The sequence below is a fragment of the Stegostoma tigrinum genome, chromosome 2 (assembly GCF_030684315.1).
Source record: "Stegostoma tigrinum isolate sSteTig4 chromosome 2, sSteTig4.hap1, whole genome shotgun sequence".
NCBI lineage: Eukaryota > Metazoa > Chordata > Chondrichthyes > Orectolobiformes > Stegostomatidae > Stegostoma > Stegostoma tigrinum.
In genome coordinates, this window is record NC_081355.1 from 52,249,378 (window position 1) to 52,272,311 (window position 22,934).

The 22,934-nt window shown below is 42.1% G+C and overlaps 1 protein-coding gene across 1 annotated transcript in view; it reads left to right on the forward strand.

Annotated features, from left to right (window-relative positions):
• LOC125460264 (A disintegrin and metalloproteinase with thrombospondin motifs 16-like) overlaps positions 1 to 22,934 on the forward strand; it is a 233,485-nt gene that overhangs the window by 167,626 nt on the left and 42,925 nt on the right. The window contains exon 18 of the mRNA XM_048547520.2: positions 13,987 to 14,113. Within this exon, the coding sequence (XP_048403477.2) occupies positions 13,987 to 14,113 (127 nt within the window). The remainder of the gene's footprint in view (positions 1 to 13,986; positions 14,114 to 22,934) is intronic.

Genomic DNA, 22,934 nt, shown 5'->3' on the forward strand with positions numbered 1-22,934 from the left:
CTCTTCTACACACAAAAACCTTCACCTTAAACACAGCTTTTAGATTGGTGAGATAACAAAGTGTGAAACTGGATGCCAAGCAGCAGGCCAAGCAGCATCTCAGGGTTTTGTGCTCCTGAGTTGCTGCTTGCCCTGCTGTGTTCATCTAGCTTCACACTTTGTTATCTTGGACTCTCCAGCATCTGCAGTTCCCATTATCTCTGATCACAATTTTAGATTGGTGAGGTTCACAAGGCTGGCTTATGTAACTAACTTTTTAATGCATCACAGGTCTCAATCTCAGATCTAATTTTAGCAGTCAACATGCAGTGTTCATTACCATAGAACTTCTACATGTTTCCCCAACAACAGCTTCTGAACATTGCACAGTGTTATTCTAGATACCACATTCATTTGCAAATATTTCATTACCTCATTGATTTATGGTTATCCTGTCTCCCCATTAGCTGAATATTCTTTTGTTGACAGGTGTGAAACTATTCTCTGGTCTCCACCCTTGTAGTCTCGCTGACTTACTCATATCCCTTGTAGCTTCATTTTCTTTCTTATTGCAACTACATCTCCTCTTTTCACCCACTTTGCAATCTCCTTGCTTCCCTGTCTCTTGACATCTGCCTTGTGGCCTCCCAGTCCTCTTCAGACCCACTGCCCAATCCTTTGCACCTTCCTCATTTTCCTAAGGCAGGCAGCCACCTCTGCCAAAAGATGGCTTGCCTCAGTAAAATGTCTGCTGACTCTCAGAATCCACCCCAACAATTCTTCTTGCTCCTGGAACCCTGTGGATATTTCCCCCTGTGACTCCTTCACTGCCAGCATATATAATCCTGCTCGCCACTACTCTAAGCATTTGTTGCAAGCGTTGGAGCAATCCAGACTATGCTTGAAAGAGGAGTTCCTTCTATTCTAATACCATAGACATAGAACATTACAGCACAGTACAGGCCCTTCGGCCCTCGATGTTGTGCCGACCTGTCATACCGATCTCAAGCCCATCTAACCTACACTATTCCATGTACATCCATATGCTTGTCCAATGATGACTTAAATGTACCTAAAGTTGGCAAATCTACTACCGTTGCAGGCAAAGCTTTCCATTCCCTTACTACTCTCTGAGTAAAGAAACTACCTCTGACGTCTGTCCTATATCTTTCACCCCTCAGTTTAAAGCTATGCCCCCTTGTGCTCGCCGTCACCGTCCTAGGAAAAAGGCTCTCCCTATCCACCCTATCTAACCCTCTGATTATTTTATATGTTTCAATTAAGTCACCTCTCAACCTTCTTCTCTCTAATGAAAACAGCCTCAAGTCCCTCAGCCTTTCCTCGTTAAGACCTCCCCTCCATACCAGGCAACATCCTAGTAAATCTCCTCTGCACCCTTTCCAAAGCTTCCACATCAATACTCCAAGTGCGGCCGCACCAGAGTTTTGTACAGCTTCACCACAACCTCTTGGTTCCGGAACTCGATCCCTCTATTAATAAAAGCTAAAACACTGTATGCCTTCTTAACAGGCCTGTCAACCTGGGCGGCAACTTTCAAGGATCTGTGTACATGGACACCGAGATCTCTCTGCTCATCTACACTGCTAAGAATCTTACCATTTGCCCTGTACTTTGCCTTCCGGTTACTCCTACCAAAGTGCATCACCTCACACTTGTCTGCATTAAACTCCATTTGCCGCCTCTCAGCCCAGCTCTGCAGCTTATCTATGTATCACCAGGGGTGAATTTTCTCTGGTTACTCCTCTGAGTGGACTTTGCAGGAGAAAGTAGACTTTTAGGGGCAGATTTGCCCACAAAGCCCATGTGTTTTGAGCACTGACTTTAATTGTACTTATTCTGTGGTTGTCCTCTCAAGGACCTCCTCTCCTACAGCCCTGTGATAGTATCCTCAATCAATATTCTCACCTCTCTTTCCTTTGCTTCACTGGCTAGGTCAACATTTATTCTCCATTCCTAATTCCCTTTGTGAAGGTGGTGATGATAAGCTGCCTTCTTGATTTGCTGCAGGTAGTGAGGGGTAAACACATAAGGTGCTGCTAAGAAGGGATGTCCAGGATTTTGACTCAGCAGCAATAACGGAATAGTGATAGGATTCCAAGCCAGGTGGTGACATGCTTCAACTGCATCGCTGTCTTTCCTGGTGGTTGGTGTTGCAGGTTTGCACGGTGCTGTACATAAGCCTTGGCGAGCTGCCCACTTGGAAACACAGACCTGCCCTTTTGAGCCAGGTCTGTATTATTGCCAGAACAGTATGGATAACTCGAGTTCACCAACTTTATTCATCATGCTTTGTGCATTCACATACATGCACCACATTCACACTTCCTATACCCAACTATTTCAACTGCGTCAACAATGTTTTTCCCTCCATTATAAGGTCAGAAGTAGGGATATTCACTGATTGCACAATGTTCATCACTATTTGCAACAGTCCATGTCCAAATTCAACAAAACTTGGGCAATATCTAGGCTCAGGCTGAAAAGTTGCAAATAAAATTCACGCTACACAAGAGCAAGAGCATCTCCAATAAGCAACAGCAACCAAACACCCTTTGACATTCAATGGCATTACCATCACTGAATGCCCCACAACAACATCCTGATGCTCACCATTGTCTTGAAACTTAACTGGACTAACCACAAAATTACAGTCACGACAAGACCAGGTCAGAGGTTAGGAATATTGTGGCAAGTGACTCGCTGTCTACATGAAACAAGTCAGGAATGTAATGAAATATTCCCTACTTGCTTGGATGAGTGCAACAAACCTCCAGATTCTATCCAGGACAAAAGAGTCTACTAGATTGGCACCACACTTACAACATCTGTTCCGTCCACCACCAGTGCTCAGTAGCAGCAGTGCGTACTGTCAACAAGATGCACAGCAGAAATTCACCAAAGATCCTCAGAAAGCACCTTCCAAATGCCCACCGCTCACCCCTCCCCCTGACCATTTCCATCTAAAAGGGAGAAGGCAGCAGATTCATGGGAACACCTCCACTTGCAAGCTCCCCTCCAAGTACGTCACCATCCTGACTTGGAAATATATCCCCATTCCTTCAGTGTTGCTAAGTCAAAATCCTGGAATTCCCTCCCCATGGGCATTGGGGTCTATCTACAGCACATGGACTGCAGCACTTGAAGAGGCAGCTCATCACCACCTTCTCAGGGCCATCGACGGACGGGCAATAAATGATGGCCCAGTCAGCTACATCATCCCCTGTGAGTGAATAAAAAATCCTTATTGTGTATCCTTTTAGTCTGACCGCACACAATACCTTGTTTTTTCTGATTCTACGAACTGTCTATCTCCATAATAAGTGTGCCTTATTTTGCATTATTGAAACCATATCTTGGCACCATCCTCTACCAAGTCAGTTTAAAGTAAACACTTACCAATGGCATGAGCAACCTGCCTCAAAGAGCATTGGTCACATCCCTGTTGAGTAATGTTTAATTAGGGAAAATTATTTTATTACCTAGAATAAGATTTAACTGATTATAATTAACTTTAATCTCCGGGGTAGGTTGTTGATGATACAGGAATCGATTTTCATAGGACTTTGTGCACAGTAAGGTATAAATGCTGACTAAGGTCGGATTTTATTTCCAAGCTCAAAAGAAGGGATTTGTGTGATCGGTGGTAATAAAACTTGTCGATGTGATGGCTTTAGTCAATTTTTTGCTGGATCATTTCACATCTCATATGATTTAAAACAGCTGTTTGCATTTGTGATCTCAGAAAATAAGTGAGATTTAATAGGAGATGTTATATAGGAATTTATTATTGGAGAGGAAGGAGAGGATTATACTTCACTTTTGTATCAGTGAGAAAAACGACAGATTTCATAATAACTGAGATCATAAAACATTACTCTCAGCATGACCAAGCATGACATTGGCTTACACTCTAATTTTGAGAATTGTTCTTTTGATAAGTAGTCCACATAGATAGCTAGAAGATGAATGCAGTACTGAATACAAAGTTCTTGAATCTTGTCCAACACAACATGTCTTAGAGTCATGGAGTCATACAGCTTAGAAACAGACCCTTTGGTTTACCCTGTCTAAGCTGACCAACAGACACCAAACAACAATAATCCTACCTACCTGCACTTGGTCCATAGCACACATTTTAAGTATTCATGCAGATGCCTTTTAAATGTTGCAAGAGTATCTGTTGCCATTACCATCCTCTTGGCAGCACATTCCATGTATCTACCAGCCCCTGGGTGAAAAAAGATCTCTCATATCTCTTCTAAACTGCTTGCTCCTCACCGAGAGGAAGGGACTGTACCACTATGACACATGTGTCCCCCAAAGTATTTGTGTTATCCCGGAGATTTTTTTTAAAATCACAATTTAAACCACTTGCCTTCAGTGTAGTTAACTTAGGAGGCAGACCTTAGCTACAGCCAATTACGGTTTCATTCAATGAAGAATGAAGTGGGTACAGATGAAGGAAGAGAGGGAAAAAAACTAAATGTTTCCTTTCCTTTGTTTTGTAGGTTACTTCAGTTTAATTTAAACTGTTCGATTCACCTTTCAAGGATGTTCTTCAGCACTTGAATAGAGATCCTTTCATTGATAAAGAAAACATTGTGTTCAAGTTCTTTGGTGAATTTTTTACCACTTTTATTTGTCAATCCTTGCTGTTAAAATCATGGCCCTGTTGGGCAGGATTGGGAAGAAGAAAACATCAGTCTGATCTATCCATATCAATTCATATGGATGTTGGAAAGATCATGTCACTGTTGTCAAATTTGAGGCCATTTCTCATTCTTTCCAATGCAAGGTTAAGTGCCATCTGCCACTGGTCGTCCATCTGACCAGTCTGTCTATAACCTTCCTGTAACCCACAACCATCATCTTCCTTATTAATTGCTCTGCCAATCTTGGTGCTATCTGCAATTTGCTTAACATTGCCCTCATATTTGCAGTCATGGAATATGAAGAAATGACAACACATTCATAACCGGAGAAACAAGTTGGTAACCCAGGAGCCAGTGTGTCTTTGAAGTAGCTAACCAAGCTACTCCTCTCCTGGAGAAGAATCCTGTTCCCCAGCTGGTGTAAATAACGTGTTTGATGTCTTTTTTTATATCTTTCCTGACCTTGGCTGATGAGATACAAGAGTTTTAATTGAGTTATCTGATTAGGTTACCTCCATGCAGTCGTAACTAGATCTCAGCATGAGTTGTCCCCGGAATATTCCAACAATGGAAATGACTTTTGTAACCCAGTAAAGTGGAAAGAAATCATTCACATGTGCCCGAGCAGTTTGAATTGGGCTAGACCAGCTGCTAAAGATGAGTCTGAGATGAATCTCCAACTCAGGGATAGGTGTTGACAAAAGTCTTGTCTGTGTTTTATAGGTGTGCATGTGCACATTAGTTAAAACCACCCTTGTTGCCCCAAATAGTAATATCTTCAATCAAAATCCTTCCTTTGTAGCTCTATGTTCCACTACCACTAGACAGACTTTCGCCACAGAACTTCCTCATAGATTTTACACTTGACAGTTTGATTTTCAAAAATAATTGATACTGTAATCATAGTTTGAGTAATTACATACATGACTACATAGAGAATATGTGTACCCACATCTCTTAAAGTTTACTCTACCTTACTGGAAAACCATAGTAAGACCAAGGTCCATTTGCAAACAATCAGCCCTCTCCTATCATGGATGCACATATGTTGGTTCTCTTCTTGAAATTATATTCTTATCAATCGTCCTGATAAGTGCAAGATGAAATGTGTTTTGATGAAATGTGTCTTTTCTGGCAGTGCTTCCCGTAATTTCTCTTGCCTTAGCCTTTAGATTAAGCATTCCCTAATTCCTTATTTTGCATACATGTAGTAACTGTTACAATCTGGTGCCAGTTTTCTCTCATTTTATTTTCTTTGTCTTGACCAATTTTTTGGTCACCCTTTCCTGATTTTTTTAAAATACTCCATATTATTTGACTTGCTACGTGGCAAAATTATAAACTTCTTATTTTCAATCTGAAGTGAGACTGTTGTATCTAAATAAAAGAAATTGGCTGAGGGAGACTGGGGAAATGTATCAAAATGCTTGGCTGTATAAAGGCAATAGATAGTTCTTCAAAACTAATTTTATGTCGTGCAGCAACTACACAATTCTTAATGGTACAAAAAACTGAAAAAAGTCAGAATTGTGTAAGAGTTATAAAACAGGATCGATAAAGTTGCTAGAAATAGCAGTAAATCTGAAGATTGGGAATTTTTAGAACGTAGCAAAGGAGGACAAACAAACTGAAAAGGAAAAGGAAAATAGAACGTGAATGCAATCTAACAAAAAGCACCAAAAATGGGCTGTGAAAGCTGCTTTAATTATGTAAAAAGGAAATGTTTGGTCAAAATGAATGTAGGCCCATTACATGTAGTGTAAGGGGAATGCGTAATTGACAATAGAAAAATAGTAGAAAGGCTAAATGACTACTTTTAGTATATGATGTGGAGGTGCTGGTGTTGGACTAGGGTAGACAAAGACAGAAGTCACACAACACCATAAACCTATTGGGCTAGAATCATAGAACCCTTACAGTGTGGGAGCAGGCCAGTTGGCCCATCAAGCCCACACCAACCCCCCTGCCAAGAGCATCCAACCCAGACCCACCCCCTGCCCTATCTCTGCATTTTCCACCCTATGGACAATATAGCATTACCAGTCCACCTAACTTGAACATCTTTGGACTGTGGGAGGACACCGGAGCACCGGGAGGAAATCCACGCAGACATGCGGAGAATGTGCATACTCCACACAGACAGTCACACAAGGATGCAATCAAACCCAGGTCCCTGGCAGTGCTAACCACTGAACTGCCGTGCCGCCCTCGACTATAATCTGGTGCCGTGTGACTTCTGACTTTGCCTACTTTCAGAATAGAGTAACCTTTTTGCCATGTGCACTCAAATGAGTGCAGTGCAGAATTTGTAATGTCACCTCTCAGCACCATCTCAGGTACAGCGTACCTGGGTACAATACTTTTAAGTGTTGTTACAGAATTCACAAAAAAAGGTTAGCATGCAAACAAAGTTTTAAAAGTATAAAATGATAGTACAAGTGACTGTAAGTGCTTAAGTTCCAGTGCCTCTCCAACATGAATCCATGCCGACTGACCCCAAACATCCAAAATTGTGCAGGTTAGATGGATTGGCCATGCTGAATTGCCCATAGTGTTCAGGGATGTGTACATTGGGTGGTTTACGAAGGATGGGTCAGGGTGGGATGCTCTGTGGGACAGTATGGACTTGTTGGGCTGAAGGGCCTGTTTCCACACTGTAGGGATTCTATGATCTATGATGCCATGCTGCCTGTACATTCCGGCCTCCTTCCAGGACTCGCTCAGCCATTGCTCCAGGACTCAGTCCGCTTGCTCTGTCACCACTGTGGGACTCATCCCACAAATTGGCCTGCTCGCTGTACCACGGGAATCAGCCTATCTTCACACCATGGCCGCTGTGGAACTCAACCCATTCTCACTCTGCTATAGGAGCTCTGACTAGAGCATCCTGCTGTGCCGCCATTTTGCGATCAGTCGTTGCTTTGTGTCTGTTTCACTTGGAAGACACAAAAATCTCCCAGAACTAGAGATCTGATTATTACTTGCGTGCAAGGAATTAAAGGAAAAATGCTATCACTCGGAAGATTGTACTGGAGAAATTAATAGGGCTGAAAGTTGATAAATCCACATGACCTGATAACCTCCAACCCAGAGTATTGAGGAGATAGTTTAGAGATTGTCAATGCATTGGTAATGATCTTCCAAAACTCTATAGATTTTGAAAACGTCCCACAAATTGAAAAGCAACAAATGTTGCCCCTCTACATAAGAAGAGTGAGAGAGTAAATGGACAGTTACAGACCATTACCTAACCAGCAACATTCCTCCTAATCTGCACTGATCACCAATATCAACACAGCATGGACCTGGAGGAACACGGCAGGTCAGGCAGCATCAGGTGAGCAGGAAAATTGACGTTTCAGGCCGGGACCTGTGGCTGGGAAATAAATAGAGGGAGGGGGGTGGGGCTGGAGAAGCTAAGTGGGATGGGTGAGTGCAGGTAGGGAGTGGTGGGGATTGGTCATTGAGGTGGGAGGGGCAGATAGTTGGGAGAGAAGATAGACAGGCTGTGTTAGGTCAAGGAAGCAGGGATGACAGGGAGGTTTGGATGTGGAATGCGGCCAGGGGATGGGTAGATTTTAAAACTGGTCAATTTCATGTTTAGGCCACCGGGCTGTAGGTTCCCGAGGTGGAATGTGAGATGCTGCTCCTCCAGTTTGTGTGAGGCATCATAGTAGTACTGGAAGTGGCCCAAGATAGATATGTCATCAAGGGAGTGGGAGGGAGGGTTAAAATGGTTAGCAACTGGAAGGTGTTGTCAATTATTGTATATAGAGCACAGATGCTCCATGAAACGGCCCCGGAGTCTCTGCTTGGTTTCACCGATGTAGAGGAGGCCACATCGGGAGCACCAAGTATCCCCACCACCCCCTTCCTGCCTCCACCTATCATCATTCCACCTACCTTCCCCCAGCCCCACCACCCCTCCCTTTCTTTATTTCCCAGCTCCCTTCCCCCTCACCAGTTCTGAAGAAGGGTCCCAAACCAAAACATCAACTTGCCTGTTCCTCTGATGCTGCCTGACCTCGTGCGTTCCTCCAGCTCCACACTGTGTTGACTCTGACTCCAGCATCTGCAGTTCTTGCTATGTCCTGATCACTGGTATACTTATCTTTTTTCAGAAAGCTTTTAATCAAATCCCCTAAAGGAGACTGGTTAGAAAAAAATATAGCCCACATGTGATAGGAGGTAATGTTGTGGCTTCAGTTAATGTTGGATTAGCGTACAGGGAACAGAAAGTAGAAATAAATGGGTCAGCCTCAGGTTGGCAAACTGTGACTAAAGTGATAACACGAGGATACTAGGACCCCAGCTGTGCACAACATTTATCAATGATTTGGCATTGGGGGTCCAAAAGTAATATTTTCCAAATATGCAGATGTTACAAAGATGTGTAGGATGTATGCTCTGAAGAAGATTTGGACAGGTTTACTGAATAGGTGAGAAGATGGCATATGGAATTACAGTCTGGACGAAGGTGAGGTAATCAATTTTTCTGAAGGAAATGCAGAATATTTCTTAAATGGTAAGAGTTTGAATAGTGTAGATGTATAAAGAGACCAAGGAGTCTTCATCAGTAATTCAATGAAAGCTAGGTGCAACAAGCTATTAGGAAGACTGGAATGTTTGTCTGTATTACAAGAGGATTTGTGTACAGCAGTGATGAAATCTTGCTTCACTTGCATTGGAGTTTGGACTGGACTTGGAGCACTGTGTACTTTGGTCTCCTTATCTCAGTTAAGATATTATTGACATAGAGGAAGTGGAACAGAGGTTCACTGGACTTACATCCAGGATTGGGGGATTAGCCTAGAGAGAGAGATTGGGAAAATTGGATCTGTATTCTCTAGAATTTTGAAGAGTGAGAGGTGATTTCATTGAAATCTACAAAACACTTGAAGGGATGGATACAGTAGATACAGGTAAGATGTTTCTCCTAGTTGTAGAATCTAGAACAAGGCAGCAAATTTAAAATAACAAGGAAGTCACTTAAGTCCCAGAACAGAACAAAATCTTTTGCTTAGAGTTGTGAATCTTTGGAATTCTCAACCATAGAAGGCTGTGAAAACTCAGTCTTTGAGTATGTTTAAGGTAGAAGTTGACCTTTCTGATTTCCATTGGCACAGTGGTTTACAGCTCTTACACTAAATAAAAACCAAAAGAACTGCAGGTGCTGAGGGTCACCTCAACCATAGAAGGCTGTGAAAGCTCAGTCTTTGAGTATGTTTAAGGTAGAAGTTGACCTTTCTGATTTCCATTGGCACAGTGCTTTACAGCTCTTACACTAAATAAAAACCAAAAGAACTGCAGGTGCTGAGGGTCACCGCACCCAAAATGTTAACTCTGATTTTTCTTCACAGATGCTGCCGGACCTGCTGAACTTTTGCAGCAGCTTCTTTTTTTATAGCTGTTATGCTTGTTCATTTCGCTATCATTCAGTCTCATTGGCACAGATGAATATGATTCGTTCTCCCAAATGCTCAGTTTACCCTACTGCAATATTTTCAGAGTACATTTTTTGGCAAATACCACACAAAACATTTGAAAACCTAAACTCCTTAGGTAAAGTCTAATCAATGACAAACGTTGCTAGGTACATTGCCACAGTAAATATTTTGGCCTGTGCATCTTTAAGTGTGTCCTGTGTTCAAGACCTCACTTCCTGGTGGTCTGCTTTACCACACTCATTATTGTTTTTTCTTTATTGATTGCTGTCTTTGTCACTGTACTGCATCCCCATCACCTCCCCCACCACCATCCACACCTGAAACTGTTTGATTCCCTGCTCAAACAACATATAGAGCCATTATTCTTCTTGCAGTTGGAAGAGCAGAGAAATTAATGTAGACCCTCATATATTTCACTGCAGAGTGCTGTTTTAAACAAGCACAATCTTGTGTCTCTCCTATACAGAATGGTAGATTGCTGCAAATCAAATTGAAGCCTGTCAGTTAAATGATTCACTAATGATGCTACGGTAAGAAATGATTTCCGGCATTCTTGTCAAACCTTGCAAAAGATCAGTCTTCCAAAGTTTTACATGTGAATGATGCCCTTTATTAAGAAATGTCCAGTTCGTCTTGAATGTTTAATGAAGTGAACAAACACACTGGCTATATTATTTTCACAATGGATACATTCATTCAAAATGTCAAATATAATTTCATCAGTTAGCATGCTGACCACTGCATATTATCAAATGGAAACAAAACATTTTATACTGTTTTCCTGATTAATTCTTTTATTTGAGTACAAGATTTTGATGCTGTTTTGGTTCAGTTCACCATTGTAGATCCTTCTGTGATGAAATGCTGCAAGTCTTGTATGTATTTACTAATTTCCCTTTCTCCCTACCTTTACCTCCCTTACTACATTTCTGTAAGTAATGTAGCATCTATGAGGTTTGTCCTATTTGAAATGGGAATGAGAACTAGACCTAGGTTTTATGGAATCTTAATAATGAATTTGTGGGTGGTGCATGAATTCATTCAGCCTGAGATTTTGCCCTTGCCCTCTATTTGACCATAAGAATAATCTATTGAATCTAGTTTAATTTTAACTAAATATTTTAAGATTACAATGGCATAAATATTTGTTTAACTAGAAGAAAAATCTCAAAAATAATTTTGAAAGAATTGTTTTTAATCAATGTTTAGCGTAATTTAGTTTTTTTTGAATCTAATATGAACAAGGATGGAACTTACTTTTGTTGCTAAATTAGAACTAAATTATTCATACAAATTCCCTGTTTTTTCAATGAACTTGCCATAGATTTTTTTAAAATGTTGCTATGTGACAGCTTACTGAATTATGCTGTTTGAAGTTAAAAAAACTAAAATGGTTTGCCAACACTAAGTAAAATACTTGCATTGAAAATAATTGATTAACACAAATACATGAATAAGCAATGATTTGTGCCTCAAAACTTAAGTTATTCAGAGTATTCTGAAATCAAGGCTTTGTAGTCTATAAATTCTGTTTTGCTTGCTTCTTTTCCCAAAATAATGGATGGACTTAATTTATGTTCTCTGGTGAAGCAAGTGGGGAAAGAAACGTACCTATCGTCATTCAGAAGCACAGCAAATCAGTATCGTGTGCAGTAACAGCAAAATGAAAGCTAAAGTTTTGTCAATCTCTTTTTGTAAGAACATTTCGACTGTTTTGAAAGCTGATGTCCTTTGATGACATTCTCATTTGAAATTCCTATTCTTCCAACATTTTCCTTTTGCCTGAAGTCCTATCTTCCCTGCCAATGATCTCTTCTCAGGCTCCTCACGGCAACAATTTGTGTTTGTATAGTTGTGTTAACATAATTCTTTCTGCATTTCCCTACTTTGGCACCTACCCCCACCCCCCCCAAAAGAAACCCTTTTGGTCATTGTGCCTGTCTTCCACTGTCACGATCTGGATTTTACCTCATTGTCTTGCATGTAGTGTCTGTGAACTTTTATTCCCTTAATCCTGTCATCTGTCCTCTCCTCTTTGTTTTCCATGGTGCTGCTTGGCTTTTACATATATACCTCGTCTTTGATGTCTGTGCTCTGGCTGGCTCTTGTTATTGAATCCCTGGGTTACCTACTTGCTTTTACAATTTGAAAAAGAAAACAACATTATGATCACTGCAGGCTGTTATGAGTATCTCGATCATGGTGCGTATGTTTTAGAATCTAACTGTTTCTTTGTCAGTTAACTGTACAATTTATAACTGTAGTTCATCAAAGCTTGGAGTTTATTACACTGCAAAAAGTGAGGCTATACTGACTTAGGGGAGGTGATGGTGCAGTGCTATTATTGCCGGACCATTAGTTGAGAGACTAAGACAACTTTCTGGGCACCTGGGTTCAAATCCTGCCATGGCAGATGGTAGAATTTTAATTCAATAAAATATTTGGAATTAAGAGTCAAATGATGACCCTGAAGCCATTGCCGATTGTCAGAAAAACCCATCTGGCTCACCAATGTCTTTTAGGGCAGGCAACTGCCATCCTTACCTGGTCTGGCCTATATGTGACTCTTAACTGCCCTCTGGGCAATGAGGAATGGGCAATAAATGCTGCCTAGCTAGCAACGGCCTCATCCTGTGAATGAATAAAGACTGATAAGTTAAGATAATATAATAGATGGGTTTACTTGCTTGAAGAACTGGAGACATGATTCCAATTATTTCAGTAAAGCGTAAGTTAATTAATGCGATTCCCAAAATTAAGGTAAGTTTTGGAAATAAAAGGTAGCTAATCTGCATTTCTACCTGACAACAAGCTGTATGTATCACAATGCCATGGAGATATTGGAGCTTTGTGAGATATTTTGTTTTAAGTTATCTCTGTGAATTTAATTGGAACATAGACAACCGGCACGATTGGTTAATGTTTGGAAAGAGATTGTGTTGGCTTTAGGACTGTTGTTGTTTGTTGCATCTTGAGAGTCAAGAGATAAAACCGAATTTGCGGCTGAAATAGAGAAAATGCTAAATCTGTTACCTTTGCTGCAGCTTGGGAGCTGGTATTCTGTATAAGATATAGTTATCAAAGAGAAAAACAACTAGAAGATTTGTTTAGCTGGAAACTTCATGAAGAATTCCTCAGTGAAATGCAGTAGTGAAATCAGTGAAGCTTATTGTAGTTGGAGTTCTGGAAATAATCAGCTTTATTGCAGACTGAAACTGTGTTGTTGCCTGAGGGATGACCTTATAAAGACTTATAAAATCATGAGGGGCATGGATAGGGTAAATAAGCAAGGTATTGGTGGGTGAGTGGGGGTAGGTGAGTCCAGAATAGACAGCATAGGTTTAAGGTGAGAGGGGAAAGGGATAAAAGGAACCTCAGGGCCAGCTTTTTCACACAGAGGGTAGTGTGTGTATGGAATGAGTTGCCAGAGGATGTGGTGCAGGCTGGTATAATTACAATTCAACAGGCACCTGGGAGGATATGTGAATAGGAATGGTTTAGAGGGATATGGGCCAAATGTTGGCAAATGGGACTGTATTTATATCGGATATCTGGTCAACATGGACATGTTGGACCAAAGGGTCTGTTTCCATGCTGTACATCTCTATGACTCTATGACACTCAGCACGACACTACAAAAGCAAAAGCAGTTCACTGATAAAACCAGACAAGCTTGATCAGCACTCTATCAGATGCTCTCTTCCATTCCCTCTGACAGTGGAAACCATCTGTCTATAATATAATTGTAGATTTAACTATTTAACTATATCATTCTGTGCACCAATGAAACGTTGCTAAAACAACTTGCAAATGCGTAACTTAAAATCTCAATAAACGCATTGATTCTTTTGGTGAAGTGCATAAAAATGTGCTTTTGTTCACTGTAGGTCGGATGGCAACAAAAGTAGCATGTTACCGTGATCTTCGTGCTCAAGTAAACCTCTCTTTCTGCAATCCAAGGAGTCGACCAGCCACTGGAGTCATCTCCTGCAATGTACAGGCATGCCCTGCAAGGTGAGAACTCAGCATACCAAAGTAATTTATTCATTTCTTAAAATGATTTTTGCATTTTCATTCAAAGCAATTTAAAGAACAGATATTGTATCCTGAAAATTTTAAATCGCAAGTTGCAGTTAAGCCTCTGGCAAATTTGCTGCTATAATATTCCTACATTTCAGTGTCTGTTGCTGCATGTAATTGAGTTGTTTGATGACAGTAGGCATTACAAAATGTGACATTTCTATGATTAAAGTTGTGAACTTTCCTAATAATTCAGTGAATGACATTAGATAACTATCACCGCTAAAATATGCTTTTGAAATATTATTACTTGGTATTGTTGGCTTTCTTATCAAATAGGGTGAAAAGAATTCTGACGTGAAAGATTGGAATGTGAAAATGTTTAACTTTACAGGAACGACATGAATGAACTTGGATGGTATGCGGTATCATAATAACCTTATGTTAGCATTTGGAATATTAGATGGGGTAGTGGTGGGTTAATGGAAGTACCATTGAAATTTTAATTAAATGTTGTAATATTTCTACAGTCAAAACTGTAAAAAAACGTATACTGTAAAAAAATGTAATAACCTTTATTGCACTTTCAAATACATACTCATGCATATGTACAGGGCATTTTTTGACAATCTCACAAAAAAGGTTTGCTACTGATTTGTAACTTTTGCACTAGTTACTTCTGATTTTTGTCATAGAGTTATGCAGTGTAGAAGCAGACCTTTCAGTCCATGTGATCGGGCCAACCAGTTATCCTAAACCAATCTAGTCCTATTTGCTAGCATTTGGCCCATTTCCCTCTAAACCTTTCCTATTCATGTACCCATCCAAATGACTTTTAAATGTTGCAATTGTACCAACCTCCACCACGTCCTCTGCCAGCTCGTTCCATTCACACACTACCCTCTGCATGAAAAGGTTGCCCCTCAGGTCCTTTTCAAATCTTCCCTTCTCACTTTAAATCTATGCCCTCTAGTTTTTAGACTCCCCTGTACTGGGTAAATGATCTTAATGTTCACCTTATCCAAGCCCCTTATGATTTTATAAACCTCTGTAAGGTCACCCCTCAGCCTCTGATTTTCCAGGGATAAAAATGTTTAGCCTATTGAGCCTGTCCCTACAGCCTAAACCCTCCAATCCGGAAAACATCCTTCGAAATCTTTTCTGAACCCCTCCAAGTTTAACGGCATCTTTCCTATAGCAGGGAGGCCAGAATTGAATGTAGTATTCTAAAAGTGAACTCACCAACCGCCTCAACCTCTCCATCCCTCTCACCCACTCCAACCTTTCCCCTTCAGAATTGGCTGCCCTCCACTCCCTCCGCTCCAACCCCAACCTCACCATCAAACCCGCAGACAAGGGTGGCGCAGTGGTAGTATGGCGCACTGACCTCTACATCGCCGAGGCCACACGACAACTCTCTGACAACTCCTCCGACCGCACCCTTGATCATGACCCCACCCCGGAGCACCAAACCATCATCTCCAATACCATTCATGACCTCATCACCTCAGGGGACCTCCCACCCACAGCCTCCAACCTTATTATTCCCCAACCCCGCACGGCCCGTTTCTATCTCCTTCCCAAAATCCACAAACTTGCCTGCCCTGGTCGACCCATTGTCTCAGCCTGTTCCTGCCCCACCGAACTCATCTCCACCTATCTGGACTCCATTTTCTCCCCTTTGTTCCAGGAACTCCCTACCTACGTCGGTGACACCACCCACGCCCTCCACATCCTCCAGAACTTCCAATTCCCTGGCCCCCAACACCTCATTTTCACCATGGACGTCCAGTCCCTTTACACCTGTGTTCCGGATGCAGATGGCCTCAAAGCCCTCCGCTTCTTCCTGTCCCGCAGGCCCGACCAGTCCCCCTCCACCGACACCCTCATCCGCCTAGCCGAACTCATCCTGACCCTCAACAACTTCTCTTTCGATTCCTCCCACTTCCTACAGACAAAGGGGGTGGCCATGGGCACCTGCATGGGCCCGAGCTTGCCTGCCTCTTCGTAGGTTACGTGGAACAGTCCCTCTACCGCACCTACACAGGCCCCAAACTCCACCTCTTCCTCTGTGACATTGATGACGGTATCGGTGCCGCCTCTTGCTCCCCAGAGGAGCTCAAACAGTTCATCCACTTCACCAACACCTTCAGCCCCAACCTCAAGTTCGTCTGGGCCATCTTCAACACATCCCTCACCTTCCTGGACCTCTCAGTCTCCATCTCAGGCAACCAGCTTGTAACTGATGTCCATTTCAAGCCCACCGACTCCCACAGCTACCTAGAATACACCTCCTCCCACCCACCCTCCTGCAAAAATTCCATCCCCTATTCCCAATTCCTCCGCCTCTGCCGCATCTGCTCCCAGGATGAGGCATTCCACTCCGGCACAGTCCAGATGTCCAAGTTCTTCACGGACCGCAACCTCCCCCCCGACAGTGGTCGAGAACGCCCTTGACCGCGTCTCCCGCATTTCCCGCAACACATCCCTCACACCCCGCCCCCGCCACAACCGCCCAAAGAGGATCCCCCTCGTTCTCACACACCACCCCACCAACCTCCGGATACAACGCATCATCCTCCGACACTTCCGCCATCTACAATCCGACCCCACCACCCAAGACATTTTTCCATCCCCACCCTTGTCTGCTTTCCAGAGAGACCACTCTCTCCATGACTCCCTTGTTCGCTCCACACTGCCCTCCAACCCCACCACACGCGGCACCTTCCCCTGCAACCGCAGGAAGTGCTACACTTGCCCCCACACCTCCTCCCTCACCCCTATCCCAGGCCCCAAGATGACTTTCCATATTAAGCAGAGGTTCACCCGCACATCTGCCAATGTGGTATACTGCATCCATTGTACCTGGTGTGGCTTCCTCTATATTGGGGAAACCAAGTGGAGGCTTGGGGACCGCTTTGCAGAACATCTCCGCTCGGTTCGCAATAAACAACTGCACCTCCCAGTCGCGAACCATTTCAACTCCCCCTCCCATTCTTTAGATGACATGTCCATCATTGGCCTCCTGCAGTGCCACAGTGATGCCTCCCGAAGGTTGCAGGAACAGCAACTCATATTCCGCTTGGGAACCCTGCAGCCCAATGGTATCAATGTGGACTTCAAAATCTCCCCTTCCCCCACCGCATCCTAAAACCAGCCCAGTTCATCCCCTCCCCCCACTGCATCCCAAAACAAGCCCAGCCTGTCTCTGCCTCCTTAACCTGTTCTTCCTCTCACCCAGCCCTTCCTCCCACCCCAAGCTGCACCTCCATTTCCTACCTACTAACCTCATCCTACCTCCTTGACCTGTCCGTCTTCCCTGGACTGACCTATCCCCTTCCTACCTCCCCACCTATACTCTCCTCTCCACCTATCTTCTTTTCTCTCCATCTTTGATCCGCCTCCCCCTCTCTCCCTATTTATTCCAGAACCCTCTCCCTATCCCCCTCTCTGATGAAGAGTCTAGGCCCGAAACGTCAGCTTTTGTGCTCCTGAGATGCTGCTGGACCTGCTGTGTTCATCCAGCTTCACACTTTATTATCTTGGATTCTCCAGCATCTGCAATTCCCATTATGTCTCACCAATGTCCTGTGCAGCCACAACATGACATCCCAACTCCTATACTCAATGCATTGACCAATGAAGGCAAACGTGCCAAACATCTTCTTCACCACTCTGTCTTTCAAGAACTATGCACCGCCAGCCCAAGGTCTCTTTGTCAGCAACGCTCTCTATGGCCGTACCACTAACTGTATAAGTCCTGCCCTGGTTTGGCTTACAAAATGCAGCACGCCACACTATTTAAATTAAACTCCGTCTGCCAATCCTTGGCCTGTTAGCCCATCTGATCAAGGTTTGTTATACTGCTAGACAACCTTCATCACTGTCCACTACAACATCAATTTTGGTGTCATCTGCAAGCTTACTAACCATACCACCTATATTCGTATCTAAATAATTTATCTAAGTGTCATGTACTACTAGTTTGAATCATTCCCTGATTAGGTATAGAAAGTCAATGCTACTTACTGTCCTCCTCCCAAAAACACTGCATTGTTCCTTTTCACAACGAGTCCTATGAATCAGTGGTTGTGAGGGAGTAGAAGTGGTGTTTTCGTCCACATTCTTTTTACAGCAAAATGAGTCTAACTGGCATTTCTGACTTACAGTCGGTTGGGGGCGCTGCAGAGAAGACTAGCCTGGGTTATCAGCCTGCAGTTGCTAATGGGAACACAAGAGGTTCCAATGGGTTGGAATCTCTAGACCCCATTGGTAGAGTCAAATCTTGGTTGGGAGAGTTCAGAGGGTATTTTTTATGGAAAGGAGTCCCATTCAAGAGAAGGGATCAGGAAGTAAGCTTGGATTGATAAGGAAAATGCTGCTATAGCGGCACTTAACTTCTCTGTGAATCCTAATCTCCCTTCTGACACTGAGTTTGATGAGACCTGGAAGACTCAGCATCTATGCTTAAATTTGTATGGGTTCAGTCGACAGCCCTTGCTGGTTGCATTCCTGCTTGTTTCTGTTAAACTGTTAAAGAAGTGGGCTGGTAAAGGTCAGATTTGCCATCAAACATAACTCTGAAGTACTTGGGGAATTAAAATCCATTCCCAAGTCCCATGCCACCTATGTTCCCTCAATAGCTTTTCTTCTTGTTTCCTTCCCACTAAGTGTACTGTGAAGACCTCTTCATGGCTGGTTTTGATTGATCTAGTACACAGGTAGGTGCTGGTGTCTTCTTTTTTCCTGGAAAAATGTATTTTTATCTTTTCCATCACTAACACTGAACTGATTCCAAACACATGTTCTATGATTCCTTTATTTATATAGGATTATATTTGTTGCTGTCCATCCTTCAAGTACTTTTGTCATTTGTAATGAAATATATTCCTGGCCTTTGCAACCTCTCCCCACACCACATAGAATGTGAGAACTAGATGCAAGAGTAGGCTATTCAGGCCCTAAAACCTGCTCCATCTTTTGATACAATAATGGCTGATCTCATTTTGGCATTGACTCCATTTTCTTGCCTGCTACCCATAACCCTTCAACCCATTACTAATTAAAAATCTGACTATCTCCTCCATAAATTTAGTCAATATCCTGGCATCCATAGACAGTACTGTGGGTTAGTGAATTCCACAGATTCACAAACTTTTGAATAAATAATTCCTCCTCAACTGCATTTTAAATCTGCTAACCCTCGTCCTCAAACTATGGCCTCTCATTCTCTTTTGCTCCACTGGAGGAAATACTCTCTCTAAGCCCATCTTATTACTATTTTTGCATAAGAAATAGGAACAGGAGTAGGCCATTTGGCCACTCCAGGGCTGCTCCACAATTCAACAGGATCATGGCTTATTTGACATTCCTCATGTCCAGTTTCCAAATGATACACCTCAATTAGATCAACCTCATGTAGAGGCCTAAACTGGACAATCTCTCTCCAGAAGTCAACTTCTCACCTCTGAAATGAAACTCCTCTGAACTGCCTCCAATGCAATGATATCCTTTCTCAAGTAAAGGAACCAAAACTGTACACAATCCCCATGTGTGGTCTGATATGCATAATGCAGTTTATCTCTCTGGGGTATGCACCCTCTAAACATTTGATTATTTATCAATGACCATCTTCCTTTTCCGGTTTAAATAGTATTATAGTCAGAATCTTACAATTTACAAAATCATAAGGGGCATGAATAGGGTAAATAGACAAGGCCTTTTGCCCAGGGTGGGGAGTCCAAAACTAGAGGGTATTGGTTTAAGGTGAGAGGGGAAATATTTAAAAGAAACCTAAAGGACATCTTTTTCACACAGAGTTTGGTGCACTTATGGCCAAAACGTTGACTTTCCTGTTTTTCTGATGCTGTCTAACCTGCTGTGCTTTTCCAGCCTTACACCTATAAGCTCAGGCTTCTGGCATCTGCAGTCCTTACTGTCTCCTCCCTGGAACATACTGAGGCTAAGAAACTACTTACCATTTCACTGCCATGACCTTTGAGTTTGAAGGGTGTCCCTTCATGATCTTACCTCAACCTTAATTTTTTATTTCATAATTTATGTCTATAATACTTAACTGTTTGTCTTGTATTCCTACTTAATATAATTTTGTACTTTATCTTCCTTCATTTTCTTCCCTAACATTTTCATATTCCCTCTTCCTATGTTGTCTGTGTACTTATGTTTGTTTCTTCAGTTGTGATATTGCCTTCCCTAGTTGGGCTTTTTATTTCTTGTATAAGGTTAAAAGACTGCACATGTAACATGAAAAACACTTCGCTCCATCGATCTCACTGCATCCCATTCTCATTTGATTTTGGGTTAAGTAAAATTTCCCATCATTATTAACTTGTGGCCTTCACTCATTTCACATTTTGACTTATTCATCCTCCACACCCACCCTCAATAATTTTATCTTTTTGTTTACTTTGTAATTATAACTTTGTAACTATTTATTTCCTACACATTTATGCTATTTTCTTTTTTTTTTGCTTTGGTACTTTACTGTTCACATCTATTTCCATTACCTTTAGATCAATTTGTTTTCCCAAGACGCCTTCCCTTTAACTCATTAAGTTAAAGTCCTTTGAACACACGCCATATTTATTCATTACTTTTGAATGGTCAAAATCGGAAATCTATTTCCACATCCCCACCTTCAGCAGTACTATTGGTGTAACTTCACCACATGAGCTGCAGTGGTTCACAAAGGCAGCTAACATCCTGACAAGAGCAGTTGACGATGGGCGCAAATGATGGCCTAGTCTGCAAAACCCACATCCGGCAAATGAATTTTTAAAAAGTGTTAATATAAATAGACAAGTATATGAAATCACTGCCTCGAAGGTCCACAGTGAGATGGAAATATTACATATGTGCAGTGACCAAAAGTAAACATTGAACAAATTCTTCAAGTGCTGGTATATGTTTTTTGACAAATCAGTTTTTAATGGTGAGCTCTGTGGCGAGTCAAGCTTTCGTGGTTACTTTTGACTGGTACATTGTGGCAATAACACAGCTGTCTGGATCTGTGGGTGTAAGGCTCTGGAAATTTAAAGCAGTTCGTGTGTCAGATTACTCTCAAAATTTAAAGCAGTTAGACTAACCAAATCCTCTGGGCTCCAAAACGCTGCAGGGTGTTGAAGTGCTGTAGATCCAGGAGTTCCAGAAGTGTGAACATAGTTAAAAATGTATCATCAGCTGATATGAATAGCATTTCATTGCCAGTTTTGCTAACTGGCGGCAGCCATTCTGGCTTGTGAAGGATGATGGCTGTTAGCCAGCAAGTATCTACCTTTCTCCGTCCGATTACCTCATTAAGGTTGATCTTAATAACCAGACTAGACAAGTTGTAATGTTCTGGTCATCAGACTGGAATGTCCGTGTCAGTGTCAAGTGTCAAATTTCAGCCTTAAGCACGCCAGCATCACAAAGTCAGAAGATTGAGTGGTTCCATTTATTTTAACTACTAGATACAATGCTTCTTATTATAGGCTCTTAAAATCATGCTTTATCACAACTTTTTTGCCATCTTAAAGTTGCAATAATATTTTCTGTGCACATTCCAATAATTTTTTTACAAAATACAAATCATTTAACTAACTCTTTAGGTACTTTTGTCCTTTTGGCTGCCTCACTACCCACATAAAGTAGGAAATTCATGTCTAGGCTTCTACTAATCTTGCTTTGTAACTGACTGCTCAATGTAAGAAAGTATTCTCTTAATTTCTACTTAACCACTCAATGGAATAATACCTCACCTGAGAAATTCAGCTAAAGTGCTGAACTCCTGATGGAGATTGAGTTCCCTCATGAAATATCTCTCCTCATGCTCAAAGTGAGTCACTGCCACCACCTCAACCCAGTGTAAGGATATAGAGAAGGCCATTTAGGACTGAGGTCAGGAGAAATTTCTTCATCCAGAGAATGGAGAGCCTATGGAATGCTCTGCCACACAAAACAGTTGAGTCCAAAACATTAAGTGCACTTAAGAGAAGTTGGATGTAATTCTTAGGGCTAAATGGCATGGGTAGAAAGCAGAGGTTCTGAGTTGAATGATCAGCCATAATCATATTGCAGGTTGGAGCAGACAAGGATGGGCTACTCCTGCTCCTATTTTCTGTGTTTCTATGTGAGTCCGCCTTCCTTGGATAGGTTCACTATCTAAGCAGGACAGGCTCCTGCTGCCAAGGCGGGGCTGTCACTGCTGAACAGGATAGAGGAAATTTCAGATGTGCTGTTATGAAATCACCACCGCACTGACAGACGGTACCAGACCAAATTGAAGGATGTGTAAATACACCATATTGTTGGAAGCTAGAACAGGTAAGTTTGAAGTTACAGAAAAGAAGACAATGTGCACACTACTACAAGAACAATTGCCTTCATAGATGGGAGAGGCTTGGTCAGAGATCCTTGTTGTTGCTTTTATGCAGCTGGGTGGTAAAAGGGAGGCAAGTGATTTCCTGCATTAAAGGGGAATGAAAAGGCCACAGATGTCAAACTTGCTTTTATATTTTCCATGGGAACTGGACCCACATGAGAATAAGCTATTGCACACAGGCAGGAAGGGGAAAGGAAATTAGGGCATTTTCTAGGCCTTAAAAGAGCCTATGGAAACCCTATGATTGAACTTTCTCATGGGAACCCAGGGTTTTTACTTTGTCAATTTCTGTTGAATTTTGGCAAGTTTTTAAAATCCATTTTGTTTCAGCCAGAAGCTGTAAATTTTGGTCTTCAGATTTATTTTTCATGCTCCATCCTGTGTGAATGTATTTGCATTGCTAAGCCGCTTCTGCCCTCTGCTTTGTGCAAA